This window comes from Agelaius tricolor, unplaced genomic scaffold, assembly GCF_023055355.1.
Source record: "Agelaius tricolor isolate 1412-34295 unplaced genomic scaffold, bAgeTri1.0.p SCAF_17, whole genome shotgun sequence".
NCBI classification, from domain to species: domain Eukaryota; kingdom Metazoa; phylum Chordata; class Aves; order Passeriformes; family Icteridae; genus Agelaius; species Agelaius tricolor.
Window position 1 is genome coordinate 12,082,501 of NW_027269277.1, and position 21,613 is coordinate 12,104,113.

The following is a 21,613-nucleotide window of genomic DNA, read 5'->3' on the forward strand; positions in this document are numbered from 1 at the left end:
GTTCTCTAGTAACCAACTGATTCTCTACCTCTCAACTCCAGCCTGCCAACCACACATTCCTAAAGGGGAAGAAAAGAGAGCTGCAAGCTGACAGGCCAAATCTCACTTACTGTAAAGGGAACAACTGCAGGAACTTTTCAAACCTCGTTAGTTTGTCAGTCTGAAAGATCCTCAAGTGATTTGAGGAGCTGTGACCATCTCTAGCACCAGCAATGTGGCAGAGTCCTGGCTTTGTGGGAGTCTGGGATGACTTCAGGAAAGACTCAGCTGAAGATGAAAAGATAGTTCTTACAAAAGGATCTCCTGTGTTTTGCTCAGAAATGATGCAGTCTCTGAAAAATGCTGACTGTTGCTGTACATTGTCTTGCTCAAGTGCACAAGCTGCAGGGAGAGCTAATGTCCTGTGAGTGTAACAGAGGGCTGGAGAAGCTGTCTGTCCTCTGTGTGGAGTTGAGATGGGGTCAAGTAGGAACACTGGCTGCCTCAGTAGTAAGTGACTTGGCCTTGTCCAGGGAAGGTAACTAAGGACATCTTCTAAATGCACTTTATTTTTTTACCTCTGCATCTTTGACTAGTTTCTATTGTTTAGTAGGATTTTGTCTTAGAGCCTCAAATAAATAACTTAAGAATCTGGGGGGGAAAGCAATGCATTTTCGTAGCTATAGTACAAATGAAATGGTTGTAAATATTTCATAATTTGTATTGAATTTGAATATGAAAATGTAAATAAAGCACTATTTTTGATGATCCCGACTGACATAAAATATTATCAGTTCTCATGGAAGCAGATGCTGAATTTGCCCTGTCCCACAACCTTGAAACATATCCTTCCTTTGGGAGGCCAAAAAGAAGCAGTGTTTGCTCAAAGTAATTGGAATAGGGAGTGCTAGTTACGTGCAGGATGCTACTGTTACATGGATTGAAAGTGTGTTGAGATGCTGAAACCTAGTAGCTGTAAGGAAAATCCAGCCATCTTAGATGTGTTCAGTGAGCTGCTGAATTGTGCTTGTAGGCATATTCAGCACAAGGCAGTCTGCCCTGTGAACTTCAGACCAGACTGGCTGCATCTCACTTTTCCTTTGTCAGGTTGCTCAGCATCCCTTCCTTACTCCAAAGTCTATGTTTGCTTTGAGGAAAAAACATTTAAAAATTATTTCTTGTCCTTTGTTCTGTTCTGGCTGGTTTGGGAGCTGTTAAGTCTTGTATTTCCTTATAGCTCAGTTCCAAGTCTAGTCTAGAAAATACCAGTTGGCTCTGAGCTCCAGTTGCAAAGCTGACTGTAATCAGGCTCTACTCTGAAGCTGTCATTTGCTGTGATTGCCTTTTTATTCTACCTCTGAAGTGCAGAGCAGTGAAAGGAACAGCCAAGCAGTAAACAGGCAGCCTCTGATCACTTCATTCCATTTCCATTTAACAAAGTTGGTATAAATTTATTGTGGTGTGTAAGCCGCAATGTAGTAGAATCTTGGAGGGTACAGACTCATGATGCCAGTTTTGTGTTCAATAGGAGCAAAATCTGATGTTCAAGGAAAACAAGGGAAGGGATTCAGATTAATTCAATACATTGAAAGGCACTTTTTGGGTTGCTTTGTTTATAGAATTCAAGCTTTACATTTACTGCCTTTTTAGAGTAACAAACTGCCTTTCCCCCAGTACTTGTATTTCTAAGGGTGAGGTGAATGCACAGCCCTTTCTCAAGGGATGCACCACTGGAGAACTGAGCAGAAGCTCCCATGGATGAACCTGTCATCTGTAGGATCAGATGAAGTCTATGTGATCTCTCTAGCCAGGCTTGCTTGCTCAGGGCACTTATGCTAATTTTCAGAGAGAGATTTATTTCAGAAGGAAATTTCCAGAGGGATTCTCATATCAAATGTGACCACTGCTAAAGGAGCACATGCAGGGTCGGTACCTGAGCAGTGTGTGAGCTGCTGCAAGTCTGCCGTGTTCTTATCTGTGCAGATTTGTCTGTAATTAGTAGCTATGCAAGGGATTTGGTTTGAAAATGAAAGTGAACACCATCTTGATACTAAACTTGGCTGAACACCTTCATGAGCACTGTTTTGATACTAAACCTGAGTCTGTTGCTGTCAGACTGCCTTAAAGAAATTTCGAAGATCCACTCTCACTTTTTTGTATTTCCAAGTTCCATGGATAGCAGCTGTCTTTACCAACCTTACTGAGGGGACTGTGCAGCAAAATGTTCACTTTTTTTTGGTGATGCCACAGGTTAGAATGTCTCTGGGTCATGTGTATATTTGTTTGTGTGTGTGTGCTGTGGCATGACAGACTCTTTCCTCTAAGCAAGAAGCCAACAGGAGTGTGCCTGGGGCTAGGGTTTTTCCTGAAAAGCAATAAAAACCTGCTGTTATTGTGCAATAGTTTTGGGGGTTTCTATAGATATACTATTGCTCATGTCTAAGAAAATGGACATAATGAGCCCACAGGTGGTGCAGTTGCTAAAATGTCTGCCTGTTGACTGTGTTAATATTCGCTCTGAGTCACACAGACATGTCAATTCTTCTGTCCCCAAAGAGCAAACTGAACAGGCTCTGGCATCACTCCAAGTGTTTGCTCACTCCTTCAGGGAAAGGGAGGGAGTTACCCCTGTCCCTCAGGAATGCTCTGATCTAAACACTTCAGTCAAACACTTGTGTGCTCTCAAAGAGGGACTGGGAAAGCTGTTTTATCCCTGCAGGAGAGGAAGCCTTGGTGCTGGATTACTGTGCTCTCTTGTGATTCAGGCTTTACAACAGCAGGGCTTCATTATAAATTTCAAATCAAAATAGTACAGTTTTCTCATCTTGAGGAAAATTTTCAGGTGTCCCTATAGAAATATAGTTTCAGATGAGAATTTTGTTTAAAGGGAAAAGCAGGACTTGTGATGAGGGCTGCAAATATATAAAAGCAGTTTGAGCCATCAGGGCAGTTGGACTCTTCATAAAATGGAGAGATTTAGTCCATCTCAGTCTTCAGAGGAAAATTCTGCACTTCTCAAGCGACCTTACAGTTGGACATAATAAATAAAGACATCTACCTTGCCTGTGTGATTTAATGTAATTTCTTTCCATGTTTAACACACCAGCACAGAAGGTAGCCCTGCCTTTTCCCTCAAGTTTAGACTGATGCCTTTCCTGTCCACATGTGAATGGGGCTCCTCTCCTGCAGGGGTGTAATGTCTGCACTTTGGAAGAGATTAAAGGAAATCTACTGCCTTCAGCAATTAATTTTGGTTTCAAGAGAAAGTTGAAATCAAATTACAGTGTTCATGCAGTGTGAACTAAAAATTAGGTAATTCTCTTAGAGCAACTCTGCACTGGTTGTTCAACTGATACAGAGTGAAGCCAACATTTATTTAGCTATTTATTTATGTAATCTTGACATGGTTATTTGAGGGACATAATTTACAATTTCTAGGATAAGTCTTGAATAAGTGAAAGAAAAATTCTGCAGCACTAAATAGATCTGTGTTGCTATAGAAGGCATTGATTACACTGTAGCACGATTGTGCACTGATTAAAAAGGTTTTCAAGTGGCTATAAATAAATTCCTCCATGTCCATAGAGGAGCACTCTTTGCATCTGAACATTATTTGATTAAGAATCCAGTGCCTGAGGGAACTGGAAAAGAGAAAGACATTCAAGACTTTGAAACATGGTGAGAAACACAAGACAGACATTTTCCAAGCAGTAGCATTTTACTGTTAAATATTAACCAATTAACAAAGTTTGAATGTTATATAAGCAAGTAACACATGTCCTAATGTGTCCAGTGTGTGTGTGAGTCACCAAAGGAAAGGTAGGAAATGCCAAGGGCATCTGTCCTAAAAATTAGCATCAGAACTAGAAGATCTGTGTTAGGTCCTTAATTTCCTGTGTCCAGGGGGCTTGTGTAATTGGAGAAAATTAAATGGTAAACACTCTCTCAGGGAATGCTCTTAGAGGAGCAGGAGCCATGCAGGAACCACTCAATCAATTCACCTGGTCAATCCCCAGCAATGTCTGTTACTGTGGCTCCAGGTGGGGGATTGAAGACTCTGCCTCATGAAGAGCTGGGTGCCAGGGTATCAGGGACTCTCATTAATTTTGATTTGTGTTTGCTACCATGTGCTGGCTAATGACTTTTATTTTATTTTTCCCTTCTAGTAAAGATAGACCACCAGAAATTTGTTGCTTCCTCTTCTGTTATAAAAACGAGTAAAAGAATTGCAATAGTTAAATCTATATCCAGTCCCCAAAGTACAGCTCTTCAGTTCTGCAGGTTCCATTGCTTTGGTGCAACGAGTGACTGAAAAGGAAGAAAAGTCTTATGCCAGTGCAATTCACCCAGTTTTGAAGCTTCCTGTGAGTTGTGATTGCACACTTGGGTCTGCTTTCACACTGCTCCTTCTGTAGGTGATAGCTTGTGCAGCTGGAAGTAGATGGGCATTGCCAAATAATTTCTGTGGCTGCTTGGCAAAACTTCACTGTGCCTGTGCTCACAAATAGCCCAGTGCTAGCAGCAGCATTTTTGGTAGTGAAGTACTATTGAAAAGCATGAAGGAAGGCAGTATAAAGCAAAAATGCCAAGGTTGCAATGTACAATTAGTGCATAATGGGCATAATTTTTTTTTAGAAAGAGCTCAAAGCAGAGGCTGAATTTAAACAACTGGCTGCTGAATTTTTGTATGACACACAATCAATAAAGTATTATCCTTGGAAATCTTAGGAAGGTCAATTATGCTGGAAATAGAGTGCTAAGGAAAGTGCACAGAAGTTCTTGGGAATCAGGAAGACTTAGTCACTCAATTTGTACTGAATGACATTGCGTTAGGAGCAGGAGTGAATCTTAACATGGAGGTGGGAAAAAATGGCAATTCTGGGAAGTCCTGGGCATCAGAGACTGAGCAGAGCAGGCAGTGGGGCGTACAGCCCTCTGAAGCTTTGTTTGTGCTTTCTGGCAGCCTCTTTGCGCACCAAACCCCACCTGCAGTGGAAAACACACCTGGGCGCCAAAGCCCGTGCCCAGTGACGTCTGTCTGTCTGTCCCGTCCGTCTGTCTGAGAATGGGCTCAGGCTTGGCCAGAAATGAAAACGGGACTCGTGCCATGGGCAGAGCGGGCACGACGGCTTCAGCCGCGCCGGGGCAGGGCAGGGGCAGCGGGGCAGGGCTGTGTGCGGGAGAGCACAGGAGCCGCCCCGGGCACACAGCCGGGGCTAGGGACCCCCGATCCCTGCTCCGGGGCACCGCACAGCTGGGACCCGGCACCCCCGATCCCCTTCCCGGGCACACAGCCGGGATAAGGGACCCCGGCCCCGCTCCCCGCTCCGGGACACCGCACGGCCCGGACCCCCGCCCCCGCTCCGGGGCACACACTGGCGGGACTAGGGACCCCAGATCCCTGCTCCGGGGCACACACAGCCTGGACTACCGGCCCCCGCTCCGGGGCACCGCACAGCCGGGACCCCGATCCGGAACAGGCCGCCGGGGCTTACGGGGCGGAGCAGCCCCGCCTCGCCACGCGGCACGGAGCGCGCAGGACCCGACGGGAGCTGTAGTCCCGCGGCAGGGGAGCGCACAGCCGACGGGAGTTGTAGTCCTATTGCAGCAGTGCAGAGCGGCTCCCTGGCGGTAAGGACTTCAGCTCCCAGCATGCTTTGGGAGCGCCGCCTTCCCCTGCCTGGCACCGCGGTTGCGAGCGCGGAGCGGGCACGGCGCTGGAAGCGCTGCGCCGTGAGGGGCCGCGCGATGTGGCTGAAGCCCGAGGAGGTGCTGCTGAAAAATGCCCTCAAGCTGTGGGTGCAGGAGCGCTCCAACCAGTACTTCGTGCTGCAGAGGCGGCGGGGCTATGGCGAGGAGGGCGGAGGCGGGCTAGCAGGTACTGCCCCCGTGGGGCCAGGGCAGGGCTGGAGCGGGAGGACGGGGTCTGTCAGCCCCAGGACTCCCAGCCAGAGGGGCGGGAAGGGGACTCGCTCGGGTTCTGGAGCCCCGGCCCTTCCTGGGTTTCTCATGGGGCTCTTCCCGCCTTCCTTTGCCAGGGCAGCGGGGTCCGGCGGGCACGGGCAGCGGGCAGGGCTGGGGCGGCGGGCGCTCCGCATGCCCGGGGCACCGTGGGCAGCGCAGCCCCGGCACCGGCTGCGGAGCCTCTGCTCCGGCGGAGCTCCGCACGGCTCATGGGCAGCTCGGTGCAAGTGGACGCGTCTGAAGAAGGACTGATCTGTCTTGCTTTGCTGGCAAGATGCTCGTTTCCAAATCCCTTTTTCTGGGGCTGCTTGAGATGAACTCCTGCTCAGGCATTTCGGATTGCTCTTTTAAAAGCAAGCAGGTGATTTGGTGGGTCAGGAGAGTGACAGAGGAGTGGGACAGGAAATTGATCATCGTATAATAAAGTTTATTCCATGAGAACTTCAAGGTATGGAGCTGAGTTTCTATTTATAATTCTTGCCTGATTGTATCATCAGGCACTGCAGGGGCCCCAGCTGCTGCTGAGACCTCTGTGATAGTGGCAGCTATTCTGACTAGAACCGACTCCTCCAGAGACTGGTGCGTCTGTCATTGACCCTGTCAAGGAGAAATGCTACAGGGAATCAGCAGAAAGTCATTCCCCAGTGGGATGTGGTTCTCGAGTGTTTTGCATTTCTGTAGCTTTTCTAGGCTTTCTCTAATTCGTGTCATCCTGAAGCAAGCTGTGTTAAACATAAGGTATAATTGTCGTGTGGGAACATTTATTAATTTTATTGAATAAAACCGCAAGGTGCAAACTTCTGGCTGGTGAATTTCAGATATAGAAATGGCCCTTGCAGCTGGAGGTGGGGCATTCTTCATTGGCATCTGAACCACTGGCAGGGCATGTGAAAAGTGTGAAAGAAAGCATCCCAAAATCCCAGGTTGCTATGCATATCATAGTATTATAAGCAGATAGGTGATGTCAGGCCTTGGCTTAGAACTAAGGGTGATATATTGTGAGCTTGGAAGTCTTGTGGGGATCAGGCTTGATGGCCTGTTCTCTACCTTGATTTATTTGTAAGCCAAGGAAACCAAGTTGCTATGAAGGTTCACTTTCTGCATGATAAAATTCATTGAAGGATTGTGATTAAAGTGGAACAATGAGAACTGGAATAAGTTGTTCTTCTGAAAACCTCCTCATAGGCTGACAGCTGGCCCTGCAAGTGCCCTTTGGGTTTTGGTGAAGGTGAGGTTTCTGTAACTGCTTTCCTGCTCTTGGTGGCTGTTGACAGTGTGGGAAAAACACTTGGATGGGATAGTTGCTGTAGTATGCTTTTTTTGCTGTAGCATTGCACATTTTATTTCTGCAACTTTTCCTGTAAATTCTTAGATTCTTCTGTGCAAGTTACCTTTTTCCCTGGACAGAAACAAAAGGAGTGAGATGTTCTTGAATTAAAATTGTGATTAAGAAAGATTAACAAGACAGTTGCATAAAACTGCAATTACATTTGTGTTAGCAGGTTTGGAAATATTCAAACCTCCTAGGTATAAGCCAGCATTAATTTGATATTGCTGCATGTCGCTTGAGAAAATTAGCACTTCTTTAGGAAAAAGCAAAGCACAGCTGCTGTGTTATGAAATCATCCCAAATGTACAATCCTGTTCTCCTGGAGAGCATTTTACAGCTGGTGAGACCAGGCCTGAGGTGACTGGCAGCACTGAGGAGTGAAAAGAGGGAGGCAGCAGTGCAGGAGTCACAAGGGAAGAGTCACAATGCCTGAGGACAGGAGTGGAGACAAAGATGGGCAGTGCTGCAGGGTTTGAATAGCACTAATGGGGAGGTGACTAAGGATTCCCAAAGGTACAGGAGTACAGTGGGCAGGACAGGCTCTAAGGAGGGAAGTTTTGGGGAAGCAGCCAGTACCTGGAGAAAGGTACAGAAAAAGGAGCAAAAGACAGATGTCAACAGAGGTGCTTACCTGGAGGAAGGCTGGGAATTCTGGTGCTGTCCTAGGAATAGAATGCAGTCTGCAGTTGGGTTTGTTTGTAAGACCCCTCTGGACTGACAGGGGCAGGACCAGTTTGTGGTCTGTAGGTGACACAGGGAGCTGTTGTGGCTTGTGTGCACACACACCACCCTTCTGAGTTTGCTTGTGTGGATGACTTGTGAACAGGTCCAACAACCTTGTCCTGACTGTGCTCAGCCTTGCCTCCCTCCCTGCAGATGTTTACCTGCTTAGCTTCAGACTTCATTCTCTGTTTTAGAGCTCCTGAAGGATTCAGATGCTGTAACCTGTGTGAGTGGTGCTCCCTTGGGTGAATAATTCATCATGCAGAGGGCTGTCCCAAAGTGTGCTGTCTGACATGTCCTCTGGTTGTTCTGTCTCCTGCAGAGCCACTCTGGGAGAGCTGATCAGGTTTTCAGAGTGGATGGATAAGAATATAGTTGTGAATATGTGTGCTGTAACTCAGGTCTAGTGAGATGAAGCATGCTGGTCACAGAGCTCTAGCTTTGCTTCTGGTTTAGGAAGGACCTTGATTAGGAGATGGGTATGCTGGGAGTAGTTTTGCACATGAGTATTTGGTGTCACAAGGTTCCAACCTTTCACTGAAATTTCAATGCTGTTTTTTTTGTGACATGTCTCTGAGCTAATGTTGATATTTTTCTAACCAAGTCTTTTAGAGACATCTTGGGAATGACACATCTGTATTTCAAAGCTGTTCTGGATCCTTGCCCTTTATTTTGGTTTCTAGAGTATTTTACTCTATTTAGTGAAACATCTAGGTATTTCCCAGTTGTTTTACTCAGGCAGCTATGAAACTGAGAATGTTTTCTAAAAGCGGAGCCTTTTTTCCATATAAGTGTGCATCACTTTTCATAGATACAACTGAAGTCATTCTCTGAGCAAAGCAGGAGGATGATTAGGTGGAATCCTCAGGAAAAACTCTAGTTTTAGGCAGAGATGTAAGTAGGGACCCCCTGTAAGTTGTCCCTTGGTTCCCATTGGGAAATAGCAATCCAAGGGAGTGCCTGGGGAGAAACACACAAGAACTTGAGGATACAGCAACCCTGACCAATAATGCAGAATTCCAAACACTGGCAGCTTGTGGAGGACTTTCAGGACTAGGATGAGAAGATGAGTGAGCCTCTGCTTGTTCCTCACAGTTATGGCAGTGTCCATAGCCATGGAATTAGTTTGTTCTGTACTAAGGGGCTCTAACCTGTAGTCTGGATCCCATTCATGACTGGCAATGCTGAGGTGATGGATACTCACCTGGTACAGTTCACTGTGTCTGAAATCTGATGACCTTCCAAGGAGACAGGAGCTGTGATGGCATTTTGAGGAGTGCTCCTTTCTAGTGCACTGTGCTAACCATTGGCTCAAGCTGAGTTAGCCTTATAAATGGTGAATAATATCCTTGTACTGTATATTATAAGAGAAAATATTATTAGGAGATTTGTGAATGAAATAATGCAATATTTGCTGAAGCAAAGCCATCTTTGAGATCAGCTCAGTGTCATGACTCATTCAGTAAGCAAAAGCTGCTTAAACAGACATAAATGTTGTTACTTATTCAATGTCTGTCTTCAGTCAGGAACTACAAAATAATTCTACTTTCCAACAGCAGTTTACAATCTGTTAATTGCAGACAAAACCAGAGATGTAATTGCTGCTCTGGTTGTGGATTTTTTGTTTGGTTTTTTTGTGTGGTTTTGCTTTGTTTTTCTTGTTGGTTTTGGGGGTTTTTTGGTGGTTTGTTGTAATTATTTACTTCCATGTTTTTGAGGAGAAGCAAAGACATTTGAAACTTGAATAGCCACAGTGATGTAGTCCCACAGGCTCTATGCTGAAAGTGTATCCTCAGGAAGACCATGCTCTGAGGATAAGTGTATAGACTTATAAATTCTGCTTTATTTTGTTTCCTTGTATTCTTTCACAACTTATATTTTTCATAATTTGGGAGGGGGTTAATGGAAAGAAAGTGAAACCCAAAGTCCCAAAGTAGCCAACATAAAAATTCCAAAATAACTTTTGAGGGATGCATTTGAAGTTGTCTAAATCTAGTGCTTCTACAGAATATTAAAAACCAAAATCAAAAAATCATTTTCTGTTAAACAGGGAAGGGTATTTAAAGATATAAAGGTTCTGTAAGGGCTATGTTAGTTTTGTATTCCAGCTCTCTACTGGCATTTATTTGGAAGGCTTTTCCTCCACGATCTCAACAGGTTGCTGAAACAGACTTTACAGCAGCTCCTTGAGTAATTGTATCATGATTTTTTGGGTAATCTCATCTCTTATTTTTCTGTTCTTCTGTAGGAGGCTAAGAGCCCAGTGTGATTGCTTTGGTAACTTTGCTTCAATTGAATTTTCTGTTTCTGTGGCCATGCTAGAAGGGGGCAAACATAGGAAATGCAGGAAAGAAGCATAAGATCCTGTTAATTGTATTTTTGTTTCTGTTGTAACAAGAAAAGATTTTATGGTGCATCAGGAACCAAAAGTTTCAATTGTTCTTTCAGTATTGATTTTTCTTCTTTTAGAATTTCCTGATTTTTAGATTTTAAAGGATTGATTAAGATATCTAGGCTAATATCTTTCCTACTGCACAGTGAGAGAGAATGGTTTTGAGTCATTATGAAATGCACCCTCATTTTCCCAGACAATGTTTTTGTCCTGGTTCTGGAGAGATGAAGTTTATCTTTTTAGTGAAATTAGTATATTTTCTTCTGAACCCTATTTAATGGGAGCTAATTCAATACTTAGTGGCAGGGAGGTGACAGCCAATTATGGTCTTGAAGGGCTCTTTCCTGTGCCTGGAAAACAGAACAACAGTAACTGACTAATTAAGAGGTAGTTCAATTACTGGTTGTGCTCACTGAAGGCTGGGACTGCCCTGGTTGTGCTCTGGTTTCACACATACTGCATGGCTGTCACTTCACAGGGGCCATCTCAAGAAACTTCTTCACCCTCATTTGTGCCTCATGGCTTTTACTGGATCAAAATATCACATCCCAGAGAAGTTCCTCTGGGAATACTTTGTGTTCTTCTCAATTGTGCTTTTTATTTTCTCAGAGTTCATTAATCCTTACTTGGGCAGCGTTCCTGCTCCCCAAGGAAGGAATCAGAGGGGAGTGTGCATTTCAGAACTCAAGTTTCACTGTGCTGTGTACTTTTCTTGGACACACCAGGTCTCCTTGTGGGAACATTGGATGCAGTGCTGGACTCCACGTCCAAGGTGGCCCCGTTCCGCATCCTGCACCAGACGCCCGACTCGCAGGTGTACTGGTCCATCGCGTGCGGTACGTACCAGCCCGGGCACAGCAGCTGCAGCGCCTGGGGCTCCTCCTTGCCTTACTCCTCTCACATTGCCACTCCTTCTCGTGACCTCTGAATGGTGTAAAAGCATTTGCAAGCCTGAGCTTGACAGCACAGTGTGGTTCCGGTTTTTCAGAATAGATCTATGGACTCTCCCTATTACACCTTTTTATTGCCTGATTTCTGCAGGAGCCCTTCAGATACCAAAGCCTTTGGGCACTGTGTCAGTGACAGAGACACAGTGTTTTCTTTTGAAAGGTGCAAGGATAACTTGACACAGTTCAGGAGATGGTCCCAGCTCATCTCAGCTTATTCCAAACTGTGCTGTAGGTAGGAGTAACAGTAGATGCTTATCCTAATATTTTTGTTTGCTTTGTCTCTGCATGTTAAAACATTCAGGTTCACAGTCATGGTCAGAGATGAATTCTTCCTTCTATCTGTTGCTCTTGTAGTTCAAGTTCTATCTCTTTCTCATGTTGTGTTACTAATCAACAGGGAATGGAAAAGTAAATACGGATTTGTTCTTGTGGCTTTAATTTATGTCACTTTAAAAGAGCAGCCTTAAAGAATTTGAACAGTTTGTGAATTGATAATTAATAACATTTCAGGGCCACTTCTGAAGAAGTCAGTCTTGGTGATAGGCTATCAAAAAGTAATATGCATGTTAGAAGTGTCCTCTGGGGAATTCTACTGCCATCAGGTCAGCCCTTGGGAAAATACAAAGGGCAATCTTCATTTTAGGGCTGAATTTATATAGATTTTGTGAGGCATAGATACACTTTACAACAGAAAGCTACATAATATAATTGTTCTAATTGTGTTAGATTGTTTCTTCTGTGAAGAAATTCAAAGGTTGACACTTTGTTCCTGCTATTACATATTACAGGTCTGAAACAATGCTCTTAAACCATTTAAACAATGACAAAAAACTTTCCTTATTTCTAGGTCACCTCTGTGCCTCTGATTCACATTGTGACTCAAATAATTGGCCTACATGTGTAGTCTGAGAAAAAGAATTACTTTTGAGATGTAATTGATATGTTAATTACTCTTCATATAATTTGTTAAGTGTAGCTGCAAATCCACCCAGTGTAGTACAGTTTATTTAACTATATTTAGAGCAATTTTTATTCATTCACAGGGTCACTTTAATTCTATGGAGTGCATTGAAAGTTGGTTAATTACCCTTTACAAAGTAAGCTGAGAAAAAAAGCAATTGTTCAAGGTGTGTTCTTGCTTGAGGGTATCAACATACGTGATCACACTGCCTGCTTTGATTGGTGAGCATTCTTGTGGAGAATAAATTAATTTACATTCTAGAATGCCTTTATTCAAACCTGTGTAAGTTCTTTCACTGTCCCCCAGCATCTGATGGTGCTCACTGCCTTTAAAGCACTGACTCTGTTTTGAATGTGCTGAAACCCTGCAGTTTCACTCGTGGCATCTCAGTCCTTGCTGCCTCCCTGGTTCCAGTGATGTTTGCTGTACATCCTCACACGTGTAAGGGATTTTGCACAGCAGGCCTGAGTCTTGAAGTTCTGCTCTGGAAACTGTTGTGGGCCAGTGATCAAAGCTGAGGATATCAAAGGCACAGATTTAATTTCCTGCTGAGCCTCGTGGGTTTGGTCTCACATTTCCCATATTCTGGCCTGTTAAACTGGGAGTGTGGCAGTGGTGCTGTGCTGTCTGTGTTGGGGAGGTGCTGCTGACAGGAAGGAGCTGTCAGTCCAACTCAGGCTTCTGCACTGAGCCACATAATGTTGACAAAGCTGAGATGCTTTTGGATTTAATGGCCAGAAATAGAGCTGCATGAAGGACTTGAAAGATAAAAACACAGCAGTGCATATGTTTCATGTACACTGAATACATTTTCAGTGTTCACAAGAGGTAACAAGAAATTTAAGACTTGTGATTTTGACTTGTATATCTAAATTGCTCTGTGACTCAGGAATTTGCTAAGTATTCTCTTGATGAATAGTTTTGGTGAAATGATTGAAGTCTGTCCTAATTTAAAGTAATACTTTCTTTTTCAATAGGATCCAGCAGAGAAGAAATAACAGAACATTGGGAGTGGCTGGAGCACAATGTTATGAAGACTCTATCAGTGTTTGATTCAAATGAAGACATTACAAGCTTTGTCCAGGGAAAGATAAGAGTAAGTAACAGGCATAATTGGGAAAGGCTAAGTATTCTTTTTCCTTTAACTGTACACAAATAATATGTTCTCTATAGAATATTCAAGCACAGCTTTGCAATGCTGCCTGTTCTGATTGAGTAGCATGTGACTCCTCACTTTAACATGTGCCATTGTTCCTGTGTCTCTGCCCATAGCTAAGTAAGATTGTTGGACATAAACTCCACTTAGTAAATGACACATCAAATGCCTTTACATAGTGGTCTAAAACTGTTGATAAATTATTTCACAGTAATTTTAACAGTGCCTGGGAAGCATATGGTCTCTTTTTTTTTTTTTTCTCCATATATGCTAAATATTTAGCCCAGGAACTCTTGGGATTAAGTGAGGAAAATATGTCTGTTTCAGAGGAGGAGATACAGGAATGTGTGTCTTGCCTAAGCTGTGTTGGAGACTTGGAGGATGAGTCTGAAATAGAAATAGCACATTTTATTTGTGACCTTGATTTGATTCTCAGACTCTTCTTCCCCTTCTAAAACTTGCTCTCCTGTTGGAAGAATGCTGTGCTGTGTGCATGCAGGTGCATATATGACAACCACCCACATGGACACATGCATAAAGTAATGTGATTTTTTTGTTGTAGGGTTTGATTGCTGAAGAGGGAAAATATTCTTTTGTAAGAGAAGATGATCCTGAGAAGTTTCGTGAAGGCCTTATGAAGTTTGAGAAGTGCTTTGGATTGCCAGAGCAGGAGAAGTTGATTACCTACTACTCATGCAGTTACTGGAAGGGCAGAGTGCCCTGTCAAGGATGGCTGTACCTCAGTACCAACTTCCTGAGCTTCTACTCCTTTTTGCTTGGAGCAGAAGGTAAGTAAGCCTTGATGCTGAGCTGTGTCCCTTCATGCTGCACTGCTCATCTTTCAGATTAGGAGGAGTTCTTCCTGTGTGCTAAGGGAGCTGCTTTGGCATGTGAACAGATGTCTACAGAGATGAGCAGAAACTGCCAACATAATTTATGGAAATGCATACATTTGTGTAACACACTACTCAATATCCATTATTGTGCTTCCTCAATTCAAGCTTCAGAGAGAAGGCAGGCTTCCAGAAGTTAACTGTAGCAAAAAGTTGTCCATCACCTTTAGTTCATGCTGCAGTATTAACTCTATGAGGATTACAGTTATTTCTTCACACACAGGCTTAATATTTCACAGGGCTGCACTACACACTGGTGGTAATTGCAGATAACTCTGTTTTTCCCTGTGTAACATTAGTTTGAAATGCCCAAATAAATGCTTCTAATAGTGTGTTCTATAACTGTATTTATGTGGAAAATGGGAAACATACAAAAATAGGATCCTTTCAAAGCTGATTTTGATCTGTATTGAGAAATGCCATAGCTAAAAGGCACAGTTCCTCTACATGCCAACACATGAGGGATTTAATTTAAGAAGCCCTGTTGGTGAGCTGTTGAAGGGGGTTGGCTTGTATGATGGTGTTTATTTGCTGTTTGCAGTTTCATATAAGAGCAAGGAAAAGGAGGTGTGAACTTGTGTTGTTATGCATGGTCTGTGTTTTAATGCTTTTCTATGAAATTCTTTCTAATGGAATTAATTTTCAGGAAATATGAAGAGAATGCATTTTGTGCTTATTAGTTTGTAGTCCTTTCCAAGTGTGTTATCATTTGACTATGTTGTTTAATTATGCTCTATTAGAGCTGCTACTACTGCATTTCTTTTTTAATACAGGCAGATATTGAGAACTGACTCATATGTCCTTACATTTTTATTTTCAGTAAAACTTATTATCTCCTGGGATGAAATATCAAAACTTGAGAAAACTTCCAATGTGATTCTGACAGAGAGCATTCATGTGTGCTCCCATGGGGAAGATCATTATTTTTCCATGTTTCTGCACATAAGTGAAACATTCCTGCTTATGGAGCAGCTGGCAAACTATGCAGTTAGAAGACTTTTTGACAAGGAGACATTTGAGAATGATCCAGTCCTTCATGACCCTCTGCAGATCACCAAGAGGTAATGCATTGCTTATAGTTCACCTGTTCTGGGCCCAGTATTTGTTTGAGCAAAAGAGGAAGAGAATCCTTGTCTCAAGGAGATTGTAAATATTAGCAAAGCTGATATTTTCTTAACCAAGTGAATCATTAAAATGTTGGACCAAAGCCATGTGAGGCATTGTAATTTGTTGTTACTTGTCAGGATCCAAAGTCTGTATGAAGGCAGGAGGTGATCAAATCTTCAGTGCTGGTCTTCCAAGTAAAAGATATATATTAGTTTGAATTTTGAAAAGGGGTTCTTGCAGCATTTAGAATTAGAAAATTCAGGTTAAGCTACAGTGTCTCCAGAGATACCTGATGAGGAAGGATAAGGTGGGGAAGAAATCATTTAATAGACATCTGTAAATGATAAATCCATGAGTTATATGATAAATGATAACTGATGGGTGCATGGCTTTCCTGAGGTACAGCATTATTTTAGGTGGTGGGAAAGACATGAATACCAGTAATTTAATGATTAAGGTCCTTCCTTTTCCTTTGATTCCTCAGTTTGGTAGCAATGCTGGAGAGGGATGCTGCTCTACAACCAAAATACTGTTACTGGCTGCAGTTACCTGTGAAAATTAGCCCCTGGCAGATGTTTACAACATGTGCTACATTTCTAGCTAATTAACCCTCCATCAAGCCAAAAGTTGCTCTAGTTTTAAATGGATTATTCTTGTGTGTGGGGAAATAGAGCACATAATGCTCTATTTTCTGCACTACCTGTAGGCCCTGCAGTGCTCTACTGTGTAAGAACATTATTGAATCTGGTCTTGTTTAGTGACATATTTAAATATTTCGTTAAGTGAACGTACAGGTAGGTCTGGTCTTGCCCTTTGTTGCCTCTTCAAGAAAAAACATTGAACCCTCCAAACTGATGCCATAGATTATGGGAGAGGAGAGCATGATATTTTACTGTCTTTTCCCAAGATATTTTTGACTTTTGTATTTGCAAAGACATTTAAAACTTATTAATTTTTCTTTTCTCTTTCCTACCCATGTGTTATGTTTTTAATCCAGAGGCTTGGAGAGCTATGCCCACAGTAAGCATTTTAGTGCATTCTTCAGGCTACCTAAAGAAGAGTCCTTGAAGGAAGTTCATGAGTGCTTCTTATGGGTTCCTTTCAGTCATTATAACACCCATGGGAAAATGTGCATTTCAGAAAACTACATCTGCTTTGCTAGCCAGGATGGCAGCCTGTGCAGTGTAATCATTCCATTGAGAGAGGTAATGCAAACTACAAATCAGAGTCACTTCTACCAGCAGTTTTGCACTTGTGTCCACTTTAACAGATTTTCATTAGAATCTCCTTATTTTATGTGATGTCATGTATTTAGGCCTACCCTGGATACCACATGTAGGAATTCTCTTTGTAGATTTCTGGAACTGCTTTCATGTTTCAGACTTGTTTCTCTGTCTTCTTTCCCTTTTCTGTTTACTCTTATTTCTGTAGCTTGGTACAGAATTGAAATTTTTTAAAACTTATTTTTATTAAATGAAAAAGCTTTTTCTTAGTACTTGTAGGTGAGTTAATGAGACATTCTCAAGGTAAGAAGTAAAGAATTGTAGTGGGTAGAGGACTTTGAAGATCAGTAATGCTGCTGTGTTTCTTAGCTCAGTAGTGCAGTTTTTTGCAGCAGTTGAGCAGTGCTGTCTGTTAAAAAAGCCTGGGAAAATCCAGGTGCTGAGCAAGTAGCAATGCCATTACAGCTGATGATCTCAACAGACATTAAGGACAGAATAAAGACCATATAGCAAAGGGCACAGCTTTGGAATTTCAATGGAGTTCTATAGTATACTGCAGAATAACTTCTGGGAAAAAACAGCCAACCCTCTTCATTTCTGTCTTGACTTCATGTGACCTGGGACATTGCCACATTTCAGTGCCACATTTCAATAGAGACTTCCATAACATAAGAGGCTGTGTTAAAGGAGCTGGCTCTAAATTTATTCTTGTGAGCTGTCAGACCTTCACTCTTTGTTCTGGAGGACTGCAGTTACCTCATTTCAGTGGTCTTTCCTTCTTACCTATAATAACGTGCTCAGTGGTTTTCCATTCTTTACCTTTAACAACATGAATACATCAGCAATGCCAGTCAGTCTAGATTCTCATGATTGTCACACTTGAACTTGCATGATTAAACTGTTTTAACTGCTCCAGTCTGTAACTGTTCCATCATGGCAATTAAAGTCAGCTCTAGCTGTCATGTGTTATGACAGCTGTTTTGACAGGGTATTCTCAGTGGAAATTCAGTCTTGTAAAACTTGTTTTATTTGATTACTTACAAAAGTCATGTTTTTCTCTGCTTTTGGATGGTAAGAAAAAAAGCAACTGCTTCAGTGGGTAGAAGGTGACAAGGTTTTTCAAAGAAGCTGACCACTCACAGCTGGGAAAACCTTTTTGGAGATTTCTGGTACTCTGTCAAAAATCTGTTGCATAATACTTAGTGCCTTTTGCTAAAGTAGCTACAGGCAGTTGAGCTTTCAACTTGTGGCTTGTGTTACCTAGTCTGCTTGTGTGCTTCACCCACTGTTCCATTTACACATGCATTCCTAACAGGTTTTCTCTTTTATAAGTAAGCAGGTAAAATTCCTTGCTTAATTTATGTGTCCTTGGTTCCATAGGTCACAGGGGTGGATAAAGGAGATCCAGCCAACAGAGGAGTCAGCATTAGTACCAAAGGGAAAACAGCTTTTCGTTTCACAGAGGTCAGAGATTTTGAACTGCTTGTGGCAAAGCTCAGGATGAAATGCAATGCAACTGCAAGTCCACAACACATCATAAGTACTGAGGTAACTGCTCTGGCAATTCTAATTTCTTGAAATTTGCTCATAGGAATAAGTCATGAACCTCTGGTTTTAAGGTTTAGAAAAATAAATAACTCTGCCCATGTGAAAGAGAATGAGTTGGACAATGGTGCTACTGTGAATGCATTCCTCTTTGGGTTCTTTTACCTTGTTTTTCATCAGGTTTTGAAAAACAACTCCAGCTGTAATGCTGGTTTTTAAGTGCTCTCAGGTTTTCTATATAGTTCACTGTATGAATGGGTTTTTTTTGGTGATGATGAATGGTCAGACATCCTTATCCTCCTATTCTCGGTTCTCATTATGAATATTTGTCCTTTTGTAATTTAGTTTTTTTGCTTGAGAGGTGCCTTTTTTTCCCAAGTACAGCCTCCTGAAAGCCCAGCTGTGCAGAGCAGGAACTGCTGTTTATTATTTATTTTAGAAGTCTGTATCTGGCACCTGTAACTTAATATAATGACCAATAATGGTCTGGTATCAGTGCTGCTTCTTGGAGGATTGTTTGTTATTTACAAGTACCACTGTTAAATTTTTCTCAAGGTTGCAGCTGGTTCTGCCACTGACAGCCCAAAGGATTTTGGTGCAGAACAGTCAAAGATGGGCCAGAGAGATAACAGCAAAACTGTCAGTACAGAAGCACTTATGACTGTCTACCATCCTCAGGATGCTGAGAACCTTGACTCTAAAATGGTAAGGGATAAAATGGCCAACAGGTTTTGGAATTGAATTGGAAAGGAGTGAAGTATATCAAAGTGAATTCCAGCCAGGCTGCTGATTTCCTTGGGGGTTTTGCCAGTATTCTTTCATCTGCATTTTCTGTATTTGGAGTCCACAGGGTGCTTCTTCATAGCTCCATTCAATTTTCTGCTCATTTTGTTTAAAATGATATGCCTTATCTTCATGGACTTCGTTTCTCTTGCTCTTCTACCCCTCAGGGAAGAGTTGGCTGTTTGTTTTATGATACTGAACATGTTGCATTTCTTTCTGAATTTTCAAGATACAAAGTCACTATAAACTCTGTGGGAGCAAGGAGAATGTCTAAGAAATTGATTTAACTTCTTCCTTGTTTCTTTCTTCTGCACCACTGTCTATCAGAGTTAGGTTCTGGAGAATATTTATGTAGCTGTTTTTGCAGCACATCATCCAATTTTTGCTTCTGCATAGTATGTGAAAGAAGACAGGTTTTATTTCAAAATAAATCTTTCAGCAGAACTGAGCAAATTAGGATATGAAATTTTTTATATTATAAATACCAGAAAACAAATACCCTTTGGGCAGGACAAAAGGGAGTCCAGATTTTTAGATGCTGCATTTTATAGTAGGGTGAACAAAAGTGAACAAAATCTACTTTTCCTTTCAGTATCTTTAATTGCTTTAACAATGTTAAATCTTAGTGCTGCATGCACAGAAACTGTAGTGATGACATTCACCCTGTCTCAGCCCTGGAGCCTCACATGAGCTGGAGCACCTGATCAACAATTGCTTTGCTTCAGAGAAATGTCTGTTTGACCTCCTGTGCTGTGGCACTTGTTGGTTTTTGTCAGATGGGATACTGAATTAGATCTACCTTCTGTGGCATCTTGTATAAACATACTTTAAAGAATAGTGGGTCATGTATGAGATGGCATTTCATGCTAAATTTGTGCTCTGCATGGGCTGGATTTGCTCTGATTTGCTTCAGCGCTCATTTCACACATCAATACGGATGCCAACGCTGCAGTTTCCAGTTTATATGAATCTTACTGGGAGCAAAATTTACTTCTGCTCTCTGACACTTGAGGAGAATCTACCAGTATACTTAATGCTTGTTATCTTCTGCCTTTGGTAGTTGAAAGAAAAAATGAAGGAGCAGTCGTGGAACATCCTGTTTGCAGAACGGGGCCATGGGGTCAGTATGTTTCGGACAAAGAAGACTCGAGACCTGGTTGTGAGAGGCATCCCAGAGGCATTAAGAGGAGAACTCTGGCTTCTCTTCTCAGGTATTGCATAAAAGTATAATTGGTTCATTTTGGGAGTCATCATTGGCAATTTTCATTGCTGATTGTTTCCATTAATTCCAGTAGAAATACTCTGACACATGACTCCAGAAATATCTGGAGATTCATGAGGTGCCTCAGTAGTCACGAAAATTTTTATACAAATTGCAAACAATCAAATTGCTGCTTTACTGTTGTCCTCTAATACTGTGGAGTGCAATGTATTGGCAGGTGCTGTAAATGATATGGCATCCAACCCTGGTTATTACACTGAGCTGGTGGAGAAGTCCTTAGGAACGTGCACTTTGGCTACTGATGAAATCGAACGAGATTTACGTCGCTCCTTACCTGAGCATCCTGCTTTTCAAAGTGACACAGGAATTTCTGCCCTCAGGAGAGTTCTTACAGCTTATGCATTCAGGAATCCACAAATTGGATATTGTCAGGTATAGAAGATTTGAGAGTCTTAGTGTTGGTTATTGAAATATTAGCTCATGATGGCAGTATGGTAGCACCTCATAAAATCTGTCACAGAAATGTAGAATAGTTTCTTGCTTAGTGGCTCACTTACTTTGCTTATTTCATGCCATTGTATAAAATGAGTTTTTACATTGTACTTGGATTAGTTTATAAATGCTGTCATGTCTACTTCATATATGCATTTGCATTCTAATGAGACATATAGCACTTAAAAATATTTTTATGTACTTTAGATACTCTTTTCTGTGTTTAATAACATAGAAGTAAAAGTCTTGTCCTGGATATGGCTGTAGGTTATCCCAGCACTTTAAAAATATGCTGTAAAGTGCTTTCAGAAATATAAATTCTAAGAAATAATACCAGTTGTGTTTTATCTGTCTTTTCTCTTAAATGTTTCCTTTCCTATTTGACTCTTGTAGGCAATGAATATTCTGACATCAGTGCTTCTGCTGTATGCTAAAGAGGAGGAAGCATTCTGGCTCTTGGTTGCTGTGTGTGAAAGGATGCTCCCTGATTATTTCAATCGCCGAATCATCGGTAACATCCATCTGCTTTTTTATCCATCTTGAATTGAATGTCTACCTCTATTGAATGTCAATGGTTATTCATTGAGAACAAATGTAAGGAATGAGCTGAAGACTGACCAGTGGAGAGAAACCATTGCATTTGTTTCAGTATTGTGGAGTAGAAAATGGAGAACATGCCATGATTTCTCCTTAGATAGGCTTGGATGTGATTTTCAGATATTGTCAGTATTCTAGGCATAGCTATTCAGGAAATAGTCAGACTATTATACTGTTCTTTTGGAATTATAAGTGCAGTTCATACTATTTATTTGAAACTTAGCCAGTTTAGGTAAAGGAGTTACTTCAGGTCCAGACTTGGACTTTGATCTCATATGCAGTTCTTACAGGTGTAT

The 21,613-nt window shown here is 42.0% G+C and overlaps 2 protein-coding genes across 3 annotated transcripts in view; both read left to right on the top strand.

Moving 5' to 3' along the window:
- Positions 1–747, top strand: part of RNF128 (ring finger protein 128) — a 22,120-nt gene extending 21,373 nt beyond the window's left edge. Inside the window, exon 7 of the mRNA XM_071442482.1 lies at positions 1–747. This exon is cut by the window's left edge and continues 676 nt beyond it. The gene's annotated coding sequence lies outside the window, so the exon portion shown is untranslated.
- A 4,920-nt stretch (positions 748–5,667) lies between these two features.
- Positions 5,668–21,613, top strand: part of TBC1D8B (TBC1 domain family member 8B) — a 28,069-nt gene continuing 12,123 nt past the window's right edge. For both annotated transcript variants that reach the window (XR_011681576.1, XM_071442483.1), the window contains exons 1-11: positions 5,668–5,857; positions 11,114–11,224; positions 13,277–13,395; positions 14,018–14,243; positions 15,169–15,409; positions 16,453–16,660; positions 18,059–18,226; positions 18,779–18,928; positions 20,067–20,217; positions 20,446–20,660; positions 21,114–21,231. Coding sequence is in view for 1 of the 2 variants with exons in the window: in XM_071442483.1 (XP_071298584.1) it covers positions 5,728–5,857; positions 11,114–11,224; positions 13,277–13,395; positions 14,018–14,243; positions 15,169–15,409; positions 16,453–16,660; positions 18,059–18,226; positions 18,779–18,928; positions 20,067–20,217; positions 20,446–20,660; positions 21,114–21,231 (1,837 nt within the window). In the remaining variant the exon portion in view is untranslated. The remainder of the gene's footprint in view (positions 5,858–11,113; positions 11,225–13,276; positions 13,396–14,017; positions 14,244–15,168; positions 15,410–16,452; positions 16,661–18,058; positions 18,227–18,778; positions 18,929–20,066; positions 20,218–20,445; positions 20,661–21,113; positions 21,232–21,613) is intronic.